This window comes from Styela clava, chromosome 3 (assembly GCF_964204865.1).
Source record: "Styela clava chromosome 3, kaStyClav1.hap1.2, whole genome shotgun sequence".
In the NCBI taxonomy this organism is placed as follows: domain Eukaryota; kingdom Metazoa; phylum Chordata; class Ascidiacea; order Stolidobranchia; family Styelidae; genus Styela; species Styela clava.
In genome coordinates, this window is record NC_135252.1 from 17924785 (window position 1) to 17941857 (window position 17073).

General features: G+C 37.0%; 2 protein-coding genes and 1 non-coding gene across 5 annotated transcripts; 1 reads left to right on the forward strand and 2 right to left on the reverse strand.

Annotated features, from left to right (window-relative positions):
- Positions 1-4509: 4509 nt before the first annotated feature.
- LOC120343353 (uncharacterized) lies at positions 4510-10872 on the reverse strand. Of its 2 annotated transcripts, none has more exons than XM_078111148.1 (11): positions 10778-10872; positions 8767-8959; positions 8118-8269; positions 7649-7740; positions 7379-7513; positions 7062-7159; positions 6480-6552; positions 6127-6220; positions 5837-5933; positions 5580-5640; positions 4510-5323 (listed from the first exon to the last, which is right to left on the reverse strand). In XM_078111148.1, exons 2-11 carry the CDS (start codon positions 8948-8950, stop codon positions 5239-5241), a joined length of 1071 nt encoding a protein of 356 aa, XP_077967274.1. In that variant the 5' UTR covers positions 8951-8959; positions 10778-10872; the 3' UTR covers positions 4510-5238. The 2 variants fall into 2 exon arrangements, with proteins under 2 accessions (XP_077967274.1, XP_077967275.1); XM_078111149.1 differs by having other exon boundaries at positions 4512-5323; positions 7071-7159.
- A 2610-nt stretch (positions 10873-13482) lies between these two features.
- LOC120342679 (testis-expressed protein 52-like) lies at positions 13483-15695 on the forward strand. 2 transcript variants are annotated; one of them, XM_039411615.2, is made up of 3 exons: positions 13483-14229; positions 14352-14499; positions 15256-15695. In XM_039411615.2, the coding sequence occupies exons 1-3, from the start codon at positions 13580-13582 to the stop codon at positions 15406-15408; spliced, it is 951 nt and encodes a 316-aa protein (XP_039267549.2). In that variant the 5' UTR covers positions 13483-13579; the 3' UTR covers positions 15409-15695. The 2 variants fall into 2 exon arrangements, with proteins under 2 accessions (XP_039267549.2, XP_039267548.2); XM_039411614.2 differs by having other exon boundaries at positions 15101-15393.
- Trnai-uau (transfer RNA isoleucine (anticodon UAU)) lies at positions 14848-14937 on the reverse strand. The gene is given in 2 exon segments: positions 14848-14883; positions 14900-14937. It is a non-coding gene; the product is annotated as a tRNA-Ile (tRNA).
- Positions 15696-17073: the final 1378 nt, after the last annotated feature.

The window sequence follows — 17073 nt, forward strand, 5'->3', positions numbered from 1 at the left end:
CTAGAGGCAAGTGGCACACAAACCTAAAAAGTTTTAAACCTGTAGGCGAGGAAGGTTACGGAGTTCTTGAAAACCCAACTAAAGTTTAACAACTACGTACGCACGCGTAGATATTTACATCGAGAGCAGAAAAGCTTCCCAACAACGGGAACTAAGCAACCGAGCCTGCTAGACACGGCTGTTTTTATTTAGCAAAGTAAAAGTAGCACATTTTCAAGCTACTAATTATGGTGTTTGTTCACCGTTTGAGTTTCATACAATACCGCCACATTGAAATATATCTCACAAATGCATTCAACATTATTGACATGCTTCCTAGACGTCCGTTTTGATAATCTGATTGGCATATTTGCGTCGTAAAAAGCCTGAAAGTTTGCTTGATTGCGAACAAATAGTTGACTTTGACGATCGGGCCGTGGGTGAGACGCAGGTAGGTTTGTAGCGAAGTCGGAGTCAAAGGAATGGGTAGAAAGGCTGGAGGGTATATATAGGAGGTCTTAGGGAGATTGGGCAGTGGGTGTAGGATGGATTGGAGGAATGTGGATCAGGATTGGGATAAGGCGGGCGGTCGTGGATAGGAGAGCCAAGGGGGAAGAGCAGCGGATTAGAATGATCGCGCTTTGGGGTGACGATAGGAGAGGTCGAGGATAGGACGGCTTAGGAGATAGGGCAGTCGGCTGAGAATAGGCAGGAGATGGATAGGGAAGTCGAATGCCCTTTTCCCCTTCGCCTCTCCTATTCTAGACCCACTGCCCCATGTCTCACTGTCTTAACCTCCGCCATATGTCTAATTCTCAAACGGTGATCAAAACCATTAATGGTGTTACAGGCAGAAATTTAACTTTCGTGAATTAACCTATTAGTTTTAGTTATTCTGGTCCCGATAATCATGTTTAGATCTGCTCTCGTTTATTCATTTGTTTATTTATATTAAGCGTCACTGACCGAGAGAAAGTTTGAAGTCTTGGCAATGATGGTGCAATACTCTCTTATATCAGCTGATTTGTATTCATGCCCTTGTTTTTTCTTATTGTAAATGTCCTATTTATTAGTGTGGAAGACAGCGCAATGAGGCCCGGTCACATGAATTTCTCTGTTAGGTGCTGCGGTTACTTTGCGGCATTGATTTGCAAATTGTAGGGATTTAATTATGCTAATTTAGAATTGCTAAGATATTTAGGGAAGTTTGCAGTTTAGGAATATTAAGTAATTTAGGTTCTAATTGAGTTGCATATGAGGCTAATCGTATTTTCTTGTTTTTGTGTCTTGTAGCTAAATTTAAGTACTGTTGTTGGGTTGGAGACACAAATATATTGTAACCACACACACACACACCATACATTTACATACAGACATCACGTTTTTACATTCACTGTGTTACACTGCCGTTATACTTGCTGTGGAAATTTATCTATCTACTGTGGAACTTTTAACCTGATTGTGGAATTTTACTGGACTGTGACTTGTATATACTGTAAATATACTTTCATTACAAGTTCTTTCATACAAGTTGGATGTGTGCGTTACTACTGTGTCGAGAGTTAGCTACGGAAGTAGATTGACAAGACAGCCCAATAATCAGAAATAGGACCTGTAGAACCTCTTAACTCTACAAATGGTAGTTTGGAAATGTGCTACTTTTAACTTGCTAGATAATATTAACGGATGTACTGCGTGTGGTTGTTTGTTTCCTGTTATAGTGAAGATTTTTGGCTTTGCTTACAAATACTTATATGCGTCTATGTAATCATAGATCTTCAGACGGGTTCTACAGATCTCTGGAACTATCTTCGCTCATAAGCTTGCAACTTTTTTGGATTGTGTGTCACTTCTGCATTCTGGAAGCGGTTTAGAACTTTGGATCATGCTATACTTTTCATAAATTATTGCGATTTCATCGAAAAGGTAATCCACATCTAAAGTAAGCCTGCCGTTTGGTTTAAATTCTCCAATATTCAAAAGTTTCTAGATAATTTCCATGTGTTGAATTTTTATCAAAATAAAACTGTTTGCTATCGCGGAATTCATAGCAATCTGACGTAGTCAGATTTGCGTGGTACAACGCAATCAACATTTGTGATACGTTGGCGTACATTATTTATATCCAAAGATATGGTTTTTCTCCAACCTCTTCCCTTTACTCGGGCATAATGAATTTATTGACCCGAGGAAGGTGATTGTAACAATTTAGGACAAATCTCCCAATGTCTAACATTGTAATGAAACATCCCGAATAGAAGTTATTCTTGATTAGAGTTTCGTTCCAAATAAAATTCATATTTCGTATAGGTGCCTATTGTAGATGAGATGGTAGCGTAATAGTCCATAATAGTCGAGTTTCATTAACTGCAACTATACAATTGTACCTCTATACTTTTGAACCCACAGATTTTTCAATTGCATACAGATCGAACCCGCAAACACATGGATGGATGTTAATTTGCACCCTCGGACATCTACACCTATGAATATTCTGGCGCTCGGGAAGTATTCATACCAAGATGACGCACAACCTCAACAACCCCAACCTGGTACACATACTATTTTCAGTCTGTGTGCTATTCTGGTACGAATACTTCGGTAGCGCCTGTGCTATTTTATTTCAATCCGTGTTTTCTTTTTCCTTAATCAAGCGTAACCGACAGGGCTGTTCTTCGCTCTCGTTTCGAGAACCCATGGCTCAGCCAAATTTCATTGTAAGTATTATAATGTGACGAGATTGGAACTTGCTCTTTTTTATTGTTTTATTTGTTTATATGGTCTTGGTGACTTATACAGGATTGTGCGAAGTCTAAGCCATGGTTTCGACTAATATATTTCCCAATGAGGCGTATTTGAATATTTTTGGTGACTCCGAGAACCACTGTCCACTCCGCCGTTTCAGCATGTCGTTCTCTCTTCTTCTTACTTTGAGATCGGACGCATTTTGGAATAGGCTACCACAGTTGGACATTCGCGTCCCTATATTTGAACTCTTTTGTGTATAACTAGTAATGAATATAAACTTGTGCTCGATTTATCTGGACTGGATGGCGGACGACGACTGTACCAAGTTCTACAAGCTTTCTAACAAATATTTGAAAGAAGTTGAAATACCGTTCTTAACACACGATCTTTGAATATAATGTACACCAATTTATCACAAATTTTGATTGCGTTGTAAACTTCAAAACTGACGACGTCAGATCGTTTTGAATTTCGCAATAAAAAAAGTTGATTTTGATAAAAATTCAACATACGGAAATTATCCTGCACTTTTTGAATATTGGAGAATTTAAACTAAACCGCAGGCTTGCTTTAAGTGTGAATTACCTTTTCGATAAAATCGCACTTATTGAAGAAAATTATAGCATGATTCTACGTACTAAACAGCTCTCAGAACGCAAAACAACTGGAGGAAAAGACACGCAAATCTAAAAAGTTTCAATTCAATAAGTGAGGAGGAAAGTTCTATGGTTCTGGAAAACCCACCTAAAGATTCATAACTACGTAGACGCGTACATATATTTTCATCGAGAGCAGAAAATCTCCCCAATAACAGAAGTTAAGCAACCTTGCGTGGTAGATAGGGATGTTTAATTTAGCAAGGTAAAAGTAGCACATTTTCAAGCTCCCAATTATGGTGTTTGTTCACCGTTTGAGTTTCATACAATAACCCTACATTAAAAGGCTTGCCAAGTCATGTGAAAAAGTCGCTATTCCAAGATTTCGAAAATTTTTGTTATCTTCACACTCATAATAATAATACCCACACTAACATCTTACAAATACAAACATTATCGACGTGCTTCCTAAACGTTCGTTTTGATAATCTGATTGGCATACTTGAACCGTATAAAGCCTGAAAGTTTGCGTAACCGCAAGCAAAGAGAGTAGAATTTGGTTACCGGTTATAGGATAGGCTGGCGGGATGTGGTCAAAGATGGGAGAGTAAGAGAGCGAAGGGGGCAAAGGGCGGCGGTTTAGGGAGATCGGGCTGTGGGGCGAGAATAGGATAGCTTGCGGAGGTTGGACAGTGGGCCGAGGATAGGAAGGATGATTGGGTAGGGCAGTCGGTCTAGAATAGGGGGAGATAGAGCAATAAATCGAAGCAGAAAGACTGAGGGGGTGGAGCATTGGGGCGGGTCCAATAAGTTTTCGTACGGAATGTTAAGTTAAAAAACACAGATACTATTATGTCCTCTTACCCCCGCCCGAATGCTTCATCCCCCGGGCTCTCTATCTTCGAATTGCTATATCTCCCGCCTAATCTCGACCGACTGCACCATCCTATCCTCGACCGACTGCCTGACCTCCCTGAGCTTTTCTATTCTCACCCGACAGCTTCACCACCCCCGCCCATGCCTCTTCGCTCCTAATATCCTCGACCCATTGTTCTATGCCTCACTATCCTTGACACCGCCCTGCGCCCATTCCCTCAGCCTATCCTATATTCAGTGATTAAAGATTTCGCTACAGGGCTACAACTTTTTATTTATTCCAAAATTTTCCATAAATCCTATAAGATCAGATATTTCATCTAAAATTTTGCTGTAATATTTTTTACTAATGGTAACACGGTTTTAAAAACTGAATCATGTAGCATAGATCAGCTTCACAGGACACGGGAAAGCGGAGACAATCCGCGTACCGTTACTGGTACCTTGCTGATATAGGTACTTGTAAGTTACTGTGGCTGTTCAGGTTCATTCAGGAAGCCATATGGTTTTCGGGGAATTGATGGTAAAACATTTCCTTAAAGATTTCGTGGCCATATATATGAACATAGCTCTCTTGTTTCGACTTATACTGGCGCAATCAAAGTCCAGCAACGACCAAGCCTCTTGCTCGATATTGTGCCAGAGTTGGCAAAAAAAACAAACAGTTGGCGACTGTTCGCAAGCTGCACAAAATGTGCACGCGAGATTTATTTGTACAACGCGTCAGGTTTTGGACTTATATATGTATATATATATAAACTTTGTATTACAAATATATCGTCAAGTCCTGCAAAAGCAATGATATATATATCAAGATCACATGTAACACGGTGACTTTTAAAAATAGTTATCACTTAATTCGTATTATAAAACAAGAAAATGTATTCCTAAACTTTTTAGGTGATTAAGTTGAACTTTTGAAATATTCCTTTTTTGCGATACAAATATTCTATAGTACAAAACTCTATTTGAAGTCCTTCCAATCGCTCCTAGTCTCACCCAAACAACGTTCAAATATATTTTATATTCGTAGGACGGTTCAACGTTTATTTTGATTTTTATGTCCATCTTTCTTTCCAACTTCTTTTACCAAATTCTTCAGAATTACGAGATGTTTCATCGCCCTTAAACACAAAATTGAATAACACAAGTGATATTGAGTAAGACAATTAAAAAGAACTATCATTCATTTAGAAGGGTTATTAGCTTGAGGTGAACGTAGCATTTCGACCTTCACTGAAAGTATGGTATGCGCTTATCTCCCTCTGAGGAAATTTACATAATTGACTGGTTGTATATTTCTAGAGATATTGCACGGTATGCTTCGTGTCCCAAATTTAAGATATTTTAATCTTCAAAAATACGCATTCTATTACTTACTTCTCTAGCGATTCGTATCCAGGAGCATCACTGTCTTCCTCTGAACTTTTTGCCTTGTTTTCTGAATATATAAAATGTAAATTTTTAACCATACACGGTGAGAAATCAAAATATAACTGTCTGCATTTATGATGTAATTGCCATTCATGCCTGGAATTTATGTATGCCTCTTGATACACATCTTTATGTTACGTTTTGGTTGTTAGTTTAATGAATGACGTAGTTTTTTAGTAAGATACAGGAAAATATTGTTTTACCTAATTCGTTTTTAGCTTCCTGCAAAGAGAACAGCATATTCTTAAGTGACTCTACAGTTCTCTGTCCTGCGTTTGAGTCCTCGCTCTGAGAAGGGTTCTGAAAACAAAAAAATTCTTAATCATTTATTGAACCTTTACTGACTGCTGATAGAAAATTTACAGATTCTTCTAAACATAATCTTAAAATTGTCGGTTAGGGCTATACTTCAGTTGTTCAAGAGTCGACACCCCGAAATATTCATTCTGTATGCTTTTTGTAGCCCAACACAATTGAATAATAAATCGGTCACCCCAGGAAAACACTCCCCCATAAATTCTCGAACACTTGCTGGTTTTCCTTCTAGCTGTAAAGATACTGTAATATGGCCTTCATCGTTTTCTTCCCTGAAAAATATATAAAATGCGAAAACTTTCATGATTATTATAATCCATGGGTGTGATCACTAAACACCATTGTGAACGCCTATTGAAAATATTGACGAGTATTAAAAATATTTCAATCGTTGTAGTGGCTAAACATTCTGGCCAATTTATCAACTCATCAATAATTTTTCGATGGTATTCTCAACATAATCTACGTGTTAATGAAGTGTGGCTTTGATGGTTTTAATCAAACAAGACTAAAAAGTAGGAATCTCCTCACCCATCACGTTGATATCGACAAATTTCTTCATCGGTAACATTTTCATCGACATGAAATTTTGGGTGATGCTCACCTTGAACATTAAGGAAAATCGTTTTCAAAAATACCAATAATATAACTATAGAGTATTACAAACCAAAAGGCAATTCCAAACATAATCCGAAAATCAATTGCAAAGGTAGTTTTTTTATAGTATTGGTTGAATTGTTCGACATGAAACAATTCAACGTTGTTCATTTTTTATTGCAGGATTCGATTTTCGTCCGAATTCGACTCGAACACTCAGGGGACCCAAGTTTTGAATAGGCACATTTATATTCGAAACTTTGGATGGGATTACTTCTTTATGAGAAGTCCTTACACATTCACTCCAAAATAACAAGAAGCCACTGATTCGCAAACTTCTTTATTTTTGGAAATACCGGAATCCTTTTAGTTAGACATTTGTCCTGCAATTCATTACAGTCCCATGTGAGGACACGGTCATGGTTTAAACTGAAATTTTTAACGTGCGACACCATCGCAGTTAATAGTAATACCACTAGGCCCACTTAAGTGGATATTCAATGCAAAGTTGCTCACAATTATTACCAGAATTTATCATGCTTAATTTTTTTTTCGGAAGATAATTCATTGAAACTGTTAGTTCTCCCTGAATGTCGTCTGAAGATATTCGAGACCTGTTAAAATATGTGAAATATCTGTCTTTAGGTGCTTTGCAGCAAATAGGTGCGTACATTTGTCTTACTGGCTTATACTAGTGAATTGTTCAATTTATGGAATTTTATAGCTTTGTATATATAAGTACTAATTAATGTTCATTGATTGTATTGTTTCATAATGTACTTCATGACTTTTAAACCTGAAATTTGTCATCTCTAGTGCTGTTGATATTTTACCTTGAATATTTTGTATTGTGAACGTTATTTGTTGACCAGTGTTGGTTGTCTGACTTTTCTTCGCGCTTTAGAAATTTTTGCAGGCCTTTCAGGTTTTGTTTAGAAACATCGCTTGCTGCCGGAGAAGACCCAGACCTGAAACGAAAAAATCATAAAATATTTAAAACATTCTTAAACTATCTGCAACAAACAACAATGACGCGAATACACCAGTATTAACATGATTGATCTAAGCTTAGCTATTTTTTGAGAATTTCAATTTCAATTTACCTCCTGTTGACTTGATGAAAAGACTTTTCGCGAGGTTCTTTATATTCGTTATGTAAATCAGAATATCTTAGATGTCCTGAATGATCAGCTTTCTACAAAAATAAAAACGTTCATTATTAATTTTAATTAAATATTATCTAGACAGGTAAGTGTTTCAAACTAGGGGTGGACTCGTCTAGTGGCGTTCTAATAAAGCATATTAGGAGAACTGAAGTTATGAGATATTTTTGCACGATCCGGTACCAATTGGAATCCCGATATAACAGCAACCAGTATAAGTTTTTCCCAATATAGGTTACTCATAGTAATTTTAGGTCTTTATTTAGTCACCGATTTCGGAAGACACTTGCAAAATTAGACTTAGAGCGTTATTTTTTTCGTTCGCATAATATTCTTCGGGGGTCGCCTTGCATTTGCCAATCTTACATAACGATAGTGCACAGAAGAAGTTCAGTTTCGAATCATTTACCTTAGGTGAAGATGTCCGAAAGCTTCGATTAAAAGAATGTTCCATCAATAATTCTTCTGTTGTTAGACTTACGTCATCAATGCTGAGATTTACAGATTCGCCTCCAAACAACTTTTTTGCTAAAGCGATTTCTTCGTCAAGAGCCGATAAGTCTTAAAAAAAAACAAGATTTGTTTTAAAATCTTTCTTCACTAAGTGCGCGAGTGCTAAGCTATTATTGCCCTGCTAAGCTATTACTGCCCTGATCACGCTGATATTGTCGGTTAAAGATTTCATCACCACGAAAAGAAAGAAACTGATACATTGAATAAGAATTACCTCGTGACTATTCCTCCGATTCTACGACTATAATACAAATTGTGATGTATAATCACCCTGGTTATACTACAGGGGATGCAGTAGCAAATATTATCGCAACTGACTGGCATCCAAGTGGCGTGCCATCGAGAAATTTTGCTATGGCTAATATAAATTAAAAAAATCGACAATTAGAATTCGACAATCAAATTCGCGGCATAATTATTGTAACATTGGTGGATTAAATATACTGAGCCTGCTGAACTGAAGAGAAAGTAAATATTTCTGAGTACAGATAACAACAACTGCACATCAGTAAATAGAGCAAAGTTATTTCAACCAGACTTCTTACCTTTCGTGAGTGACTCTGCATGCCTACTCATGTTAAGCCATGGTTTGCTACGTTCATAGGTCAACGATTTTGCCATTTCTCGTGTTCGCCTCATCTCATGATTACGAATATAGTTATCTAATGTTTCAGAAGCTGATCTACATAATCTGTCGTCCAGTTCAGTTTCAAAATAATAATCATCCATTTTGCTGTCCTTTAAAAAAGATAAAAAAAAAATCGATGATCTTTAAAATACTGCAATCATCTTAGGAAATAGAATATCTATAGATGGGATATATCGTCAATTTTGCGCCGTAATCCATAACTTAGAGCATAGGTTCTCAAAGTGCTCCGTACGGAGCCCCAGGGCTCCGCGAGAGAAGCCTAGGGGCTCCGCGAGCTATTTGATTACTTTTCAAAGAACTGACTTGGCTAATTTTGTGACTTTTCAAAGAAGCAATAACAGCTTTGATAAAATTTGACAACAGTATAGCCTCGAAATATGGCAAAGAGGCGGAATTCAAAAATGACAATATTTATAAGCAGGTGCGCAGCCAGGATTCTTAAGAGGGAGGGGGGATCAAAGTTGGAATCGGAATTGTTCGCGCAACATTCTTCGCGATTAAGAAAAAAACTTTTTCAGTTGATAACGAGATTTCTGTTGCGTAAAATATTCAATCCATGACTGATGCGAGCATTTAAAATGTCCTGTCATAATAATTTAATTGTGTTCATCGTTACTCACGGCATATTTAAAATGACTTGTTTATTGGGTTAATTGTGTTCAATGTAACTTGCGGTTTTGTGGACTCACAATAAATATCATTACTTCTCAAATTACCATGGCAATCCGCGGATATGAAATGAGAAACAATGAAACAAAGTTAAGTGAACGAAGTTCTTGTGGACTACGGTATATCCTGAACAACGCTGTTATAATGAGATATTAGAAACAAAGTCATATTGCCCACAAAAGAACATATATATCTATAGCGATTCTGTTACGATTTCTGTTACCACGATGAATAACCAAAGAAAACCTAACATAACACCAAATATTGCCATTTACAATGTCTAAAAAAGCGTTTTAAATCTGTCGTGAGTCTGCTGAAACAAAACTTATAGTGTTATCTTCCGTTTTGAGTTTTAGTTTTAATATTTCATAATGCCGCTTTTCAATCAAGAAATTTGAGTTGCGGATTCACCGCCGATTCTTTATTAATTATTTTTAGCATCTCGTCGCCGATGATTATATTTTTAATTAACTTGTTTTTTACATTGAACTCATAATTCCCCACGAGAACAAAAAAGCAATTATTGTCGTCATTGTGGAACAATACATGTATATGCCGAAGGAAATTTTTGATTTAGGGAGAATAAACACCGACGTAAAGATGTTTAAGGTTTGACGCTTCTCGCTGACGAAAACAGTCGGCGATTGTAACAAAATGCAACCCCGCAGCGACCTTTTAAGTCTTACAAAAATACCAAAAGGAAAAAGATTCGACCCCTAATTTATTAATATGTTTGGCAAGTGTCAAATTTACAGTCTTAATATATATGATTAATCTCTGAAATTTAGATTTATTTATGACTTGTATTAACCATATTAAAAAAGGGTAGCATTTAAATTAAGTAAAGTACTTTTAACTTACTCAGGAATATTAATCGGCAAGTAACAATTTTAAAATTTATTTTAGGGCTCCGTGAATAATAGTCAATTTCTTCACGGGCTCCGCAACACCAAAAGTTTGAGAACCCCTGACTTAGAGGACATCACTATCATTGCCATGTAAACGTCTGTCTTGGTGTATACATAGATTAGTCTGTATTGCTGACGCGAGAACGCTGTTTTCTGCATTGGAACATAATTTTTGGAGTGTACATTCACTTCTTGTCTATTTGTTCAGTGCGTAAGAATATGTGTACCCAATTTCCCCCAAATGTGCCTGCTTTGGCAGTATGCTTATGTCACTGCTGTTAGTATTTTTATACCAATCTTCGTAAAATAATATTAAAACTATATTACTACCTGAAGAAAAATTCCGATTGCTTTGTTAATCTATGCAGTCTCCACTGTGCTTTCTTCATTCCCACAAATCCCAAACTAAGTGTGGACAATCCCAAACTCATCTCGGTTTTGATTTGGTTACCAAAAGATAAACAGATTATCCTAATCACAACCAATATTCAAACATATACAATTTGTCGTCTGTAGCGCAGTATATCAGCAATCCAGCGTTCATAGTATCTTCTGTGCTTTTGTAGTTTATGTTGACATGCAAACAAGGCGGCCCTTTGTTTTAGCATTACGAGGTGGCGTACGACGAATGGGAAAATCTCGGCTCGACCGAATCGACAATCGTCTTCTAAATCTTCGCGGATATAATCATCATGTGGGCACTTTAGATCCATTGCTCATTGAAAGTTTATCAGAGCCACATATATTTAAGGCGCATTGAAATTAAAAACGTAAGACACCCAATAAATGGCTCGCGCAGAGGATTTTACTTGAGAAGATAAAAATAGGATTTTCTGGCTTTACATCATTTTCTTGTTATCTTTAAGTTATTTGTTATTATTTAATGAAATAATGTACCGGATAATTTTTGTCCCACTGAATCGCACTATAATATTGAGAGAGGATATCAATATCCGCTCCCCACGTGGCTATAACTGAGATTAAAAATGAGGCTAGCCATTTGGATTTTAGGAAAGACCAGAGTCTTGGTTATAATCTGATTACACCCTGGATGAAGAAGTAACTTAGACCTGTGGTTAGATCGAATATCCACAATCAGTTCGCAACTTCAAACTTCACAATTAAACTTTTTTTCGAATTTTGCTAACCATCGCCCAGAAAAAATAGAGCGCATTTGTTCTACATGCAGTAATTAAGGAAATGCACTGCATAAACCAGTATTGAGTTACTGGCAAAGTGTCGAGCAATAGTATAATAGCGGCTTGTAACCATTTTTCCATTTCAACCAACTCAAACTTGACTTATTTATTGACTTGCCGATCAGCCAATAAGTTGTCAAAAACGATTGTTGTCAAGAATGTTAAATGATAATTGACTCCAAATTATTGGTTTTAATTTATTCAAATGTCTTCAAAATCATTTTCCATATGGGTGTTAAAGCCAAGATACTTGGTAACATAGGACATGTTAAAGATAATTCAGGTTTGATCCACAATAACACGGCGTGTATCGCTGGTACCAACGTCACGAAAAATGGCTGCGGTTTCAAACTCGGTTTCATCGATTATGGATCGAGGCAGACTCGCTCTCGACGCGCCGAACACAGCTATTGACAAAGTTTTCATTTGTTCGCCGAATGTTGCTATTAGCAACAAGTGACGCTAATGTTCACTTTCTTTTTATCGACCGAAAAGAAAATATTACCGCATCGCTCAATTGTAGTGCGTTCGTGTATTTATAACCAATGGCCAAATAAGGCTAGATAATAAAGTGAAATTCCGAGGCTCGGAATATTACAGGCCATGCTCACTCGGAGAACGCGTTCTACCGGCGGGTTTTTACATTCATAACAGTGTGGAATTGCAGGTTAAATATCGAATACGGACAATATGGTATCAAGCAAGGCACAATTTTGAGGCGATAATATTTTATTCCCTGTATTACATTCTGTATAATATTATCCAAAGTGTTATAGTCACTTTGGTGGTAGCCTGAGTATGGTAGTCTTCGCGGCATCAGTCTCAACAGTTTGATGTATCACGGCCTTAAATGTGATTGTATTTACCGACATTACACAGACTACTCATGGAAAGGCAGTGGGGCGGTCATAAGAGACATGAAATTTTTAGAAATATGACGCTGTGTAAGACAAGAAGTTTGGTATTCAGGATTTGTTTATGGTTTATTCTTATGTGATAAATTACATGAAGTATATACTAATATGGCATGGGAAAATATGTATTGGTACACATAAAGCATTGTCCAGTTTGTAGGTGGAAAACAACTCTTTTTATAAGGAGTATTTCAGTGTTGAAGCAAATAGCCTTCGTGAAGGTTCGTAATAGGATTGAAATATTAATATGTGATATAGGTCTCGTAGCGCTTGAATAGGTTGTTGTTGCAGTATAAAATTTGTGCAATGTTAACCCTACGTAAAATTTAAGGTTTTTGTTATATTGGTTGTTTTATCGTATCTTCTACCGCTCTGGCTATAAGACGAAACATAAGCTCGAATATGAGGCGACAACAAAGCCACCAGACTCGATTGGTGACTTATGTTTACATTAGATCACTTATATCAGGAGTTAAGGGTCTTCTCAAACAAGTAACTCTTTGTGTTAGAATTGTTGAGTGTTAACCTTTGTAGCGAACAATTGGTAAGATAGATTTTAAGACAGGCAATGGACTGCGTAAAGTGCGTATATATATGATTGGTAGAGGAATTGAAAACGAATGTACCTCAACTAATGAACAAATAATTCCGAACTCTCAGTTTCGTTTTCACTTTAATTTTGAGACTGAATTTGAAGACGTCCATAGAAGGCTATTACTTAAATTCATTTCCATACTTTCTATGATTCCTGTGGGACCCGATTTTTTACCACAAATTTTGCTGCTTTTTATAATACATGAACATGCCTTTATATAGTTTTCATATATATACCAACACTTTTCTCACATCTTGTTGAACTTCCATTGACATTGCGGTGTTTATAATAGTCATTTAATTAATCTTTTCATATCAACATTTCAGCCACGGTTGTATTACTTGACAGTCAAGTCGTTAATTTAAAAATATTTATCAGCAAAATTATTTAAATTTACATTTGGTGAAAATTAATCAATTTGAACATGCTTGCAGCTTTTTCGAGTCCAGAGTTTTCTCGTCCCGTTTCTCTAAAAGAGAGAGAAAGACTTTTTGACGATCCCCGAGTACATTTCACCGCATTCTCTCCTCGTCCAGAAAGCAGCCTTGCCGTTCAGAAGCCTCCTCCGATGACTGATTCGAAAATCCAATTACGACACAAAGTACGAACGCCCGTGGAAGACACAACGATAATCTACCCTTTGCCAACTTACCAAACTTGGGTCGACGCAAGTGATTTAGAACCAATACCGGTTACAAAACCGGATCCAGAATACAATTCCAACATTTGGAGAAACTTTAGTAAAGATCATGGATTTAGTTGCAATGCAAACGGAAGAGCAACATCCGCATTAGTTGCTTCTATGTATCCAGTTCCTATTCCCCCTCCATCAAGGATGGGAAATTTTTCGTATGGACGTTTTATTCAATATGGGGATATTATGAAAAGTAAGGAAGCCAAAGCGAAGAAAATAGAAACGACTGAACGAGAATTAAATGAAATGAAACGATTGAAAGTAATGACGACCGCGCGTGTCCCACCAATCGACAACAGAGGAAGAATAATTGCACCTATGACACTGCGGCGACTACAGTCTCAGGGGCGTATTAAACACAGGCCATTGACAACAGACCCGTAAGTTTCAGTGCTCCGAACTTTGGCGATTCCCTTTATATTTTGCACCATCAACGAGTAGAGTTGCGTTCCGTTAGTATGATCGCCTTTTAAATCTAAAACTAAAACAAAATTTATTTCAGAGTCCCGGAAGATCGTCGAACGGGTTTACTTTTTGATCCCCAAGTTTCTGGTCCAGCATCGGTTGTATCAAGAACAAGTACAGTTATTCGTCAAAAAGGATTACTTTGGAAGTTTTCTTATAAAATGAATAATCCAGCATATGACAAGGTAAGTCAAACAGCGGCTTGCGGCTTACGACGGTCATCACATCGTCTGAGTTCGCGTTTTCGAATTGCGTAGATAATCATAGAGGCCATAATTTTAGGTACAGGTACTGCGGGAGTGACTTGACTAATCCTCGAACTCGTGATAGAACTAAAATAAGGAAATCGGAATAAAATAATGGCTTAACCCTGACCAGGTACAAATAATACATTCCGGTATCCGCCATCTTGGTATAAGCATACTTCAAATTTTGTTCAGAAGTACTTCGCTAAATTTGCTTCGCTACTATTAATATAGAAGAATTTGAATATTCTTTTATGGGGTGATTTTCTGCGTCACTGTCACTAAAATTGCTCCAGGTGAGGCTCGAACTCACAACCTCCGCATCACTCCGATACTGTCATATAAGTACGGCGCGCTAACCGATTGCGCCACTGGAGCGGGTGTTCTAATGAATTAGCGAATACTGATTAAACAATTTTATTTATTGATTAACATCACCCTGCAGTCAGATTTGCCTCGGGGCTTACTCCATTAAATGAATTTGCCTGTTGCTTTTTTTCGCTCAATTTGTACATTTCTAGGAAACAATTTTTCTTTGCAGATTTTGAATGAACAACGAGACATTCAAAGATGGAAAGATAATCATATCAAGATGAGAAAAATTAGAAGATCAAACATGACTCAACAATTTATCACATATTATTGAAGATACGAGCATTGCTTGCAATTCTAACTTATGAAAATTTTTCATTGCAGCGAGAGGTCGGTTGCGTCTTCGATCAAACTTATTTCGGACGATACATAGAAGAATTCTTTCACTTTTTGACCATTATGGAGATATTTTCTTTAACCGACAACCGCATATTTATTTTTCCATACTTTTTTGCAGTAGACTTTTTAGAAACATAGCTGTGTTTACCTACCTCTGTCCATACCAAATTTCAATCAAATGGTTTGTTTTTGTCATCCACACGGTTATACCATATCGGAGGATTAGTTTTTAATTCAGCTCAATGTACTAATTGTATGTTGAAACGAGCTCAAGTAGCATACTGATGTACTGTGAATCAAAACTATTTTAATAAAAAGGTTTATTAACATATTGGCACTTTTTATTAACATTTTTCTAGTTTCAATAGATATTAATAGTAAATTCACAGGTGTTTTCAACGCGATATAACCACACAAATGAATACCATTGATAGAAATGTTTGAAACGGGAAAATCGTAGAACAACGCAGTTCGGTTAAAATGTAGGGACAAAATGAATAGGAGTGATTTACCTTTGGTCATTGCGCTAAAAACCATAAATGAGGGCATCACTATTTCGTTCATCTCAGTTCCAGTCCGTTAGAAAATTTGGAAATATCATTAAATCCTTATCATTGGAATTGAGACAAAGACAGAAATTACAGAAGTAAGATTTAGGGAAACAGCGCAACTTTTCGGGCCATTTCATAATTCAATGCCGATCTTATTTCTAGCCCTGATTGTCCAATTTCATAGCTTATTTGTGATGTTTACTGCATAAAGTTGTGTTAGTTTTTCAGTGAAAATGCCAGCTTTTATTGTCGGTTCTATTTCATATATATATTGGCATGAATGTTTAGTTTTATCTTCAATGTTGATAAGGCAGTGGAATGAGTTGTAACGGGAAGCACTGCACGCTCAGTCAACATTTCTAAACGGAGAGGGTATTAGAGTATATTGCAAGACTTAAACCAAGCAGTACAATGAGCAATAATATTTATTAAATCATGATAATTTGTATCACAACTCCAAATATTGAATAAATCATGAATGTGAGGCGGAAAACAAAAGAATCTGGCGACATCGATGTTTTAGGACAGGGGTGTGCACTTGTGCAGCCCGCGGAAAAGTGCCAATTTTGAATGGTGTGCGGCCATCGAAATCGTGTAATTCCGTTTATAATCTGGCTCCCTTTGCGTTGCAAAGCTTGTATCCGAGTCCAATTTATTGTTTATTCCTATGATGTTACAGTGTCCTATATCTCCTAATATTATGAGATACAAATAGGCCGCGAGTCGAGGCCCTGAAAAACGCCTAGAAAGTGAGTTTCGTAGCGCACATCAGGTAACTACCTGAAAATGATTTTAAAATGTTCCTTAAAAATTTAGTAACAAATATTGCCTGGTTCCCACTTCCAAAAGTTGCACGTTTTACGGAAAAGCGTTTTACGGAAAAGACGCTTTTACTACAAGGAATATGTGCTACGATCTGTCCTATATTCTCTACATTTTCGGCAATGAACAACGACTTTTGCATGACGTAACAATCGAATCGTACCAGCTGTTAGCGAGCGGATGAATATTAGTTATTACTGCTCGACCTTGCGTTGAGTCGGGCAGCCTTTCCATAGCCCTGTTTAGGTATTATTAGTTAGGTTATGCTAAGACGTTGTTGAAAAATGTGAGTTATTAAACACTTGTAGATCCTTACCACGGATTTGGGCTGTGAGACGAAGCCTTGAAAACGCCCAGAAAATGAGTTTCGTAGAGCACATCTGGTAACTAAATAAATTCTTCAGTTTTGTGTGAAACTGAACATACTGAA

Coding starts and splice junctions, on each gene's coding strand:
- LOC120342679 (XM_039411615.2), top strand. CDS start 13,580: ATGCTTGCAGCTTTTTCGAGTCCAGAGTTTTCTCGTCCCGTTTCTCTA. Junction 14,230..14,351: donor AGGCCATTGACAACAGACCC/GTAAGTTTCAGT, acceptor AATTTATTTCAG/AGTCCCGGAAGATCGTCGAA. Junction 14,500..15,255: donor ATAATCCAGCATATGACAAG/GTAAGTCAAACA, acceptor TTTTCATTGCAG/CGAGAGGTCGGTTGCGTCTT.
- LOC120343353 (XM_078111148.1), bottom strand. CDS start 8,950: ATGGATGATTATTATTTTGAAACTGAACTGGACGACAGATTATGTAGA. Junction 5,934..6,126: donor TGGGGGAGTGTTTTCCTGGG/GTGACCGATTTA, acceptor TTTTGTTTTCAG/AACCCTTCTCAGAGCGAGGA. Junction 5,641..5,836: donor GGAAGCTAAAAACGAATTAG/GTAAAACAATAT, acceptor TTATATATTCAG/AAAACAAGGCAAAAAGTTCA.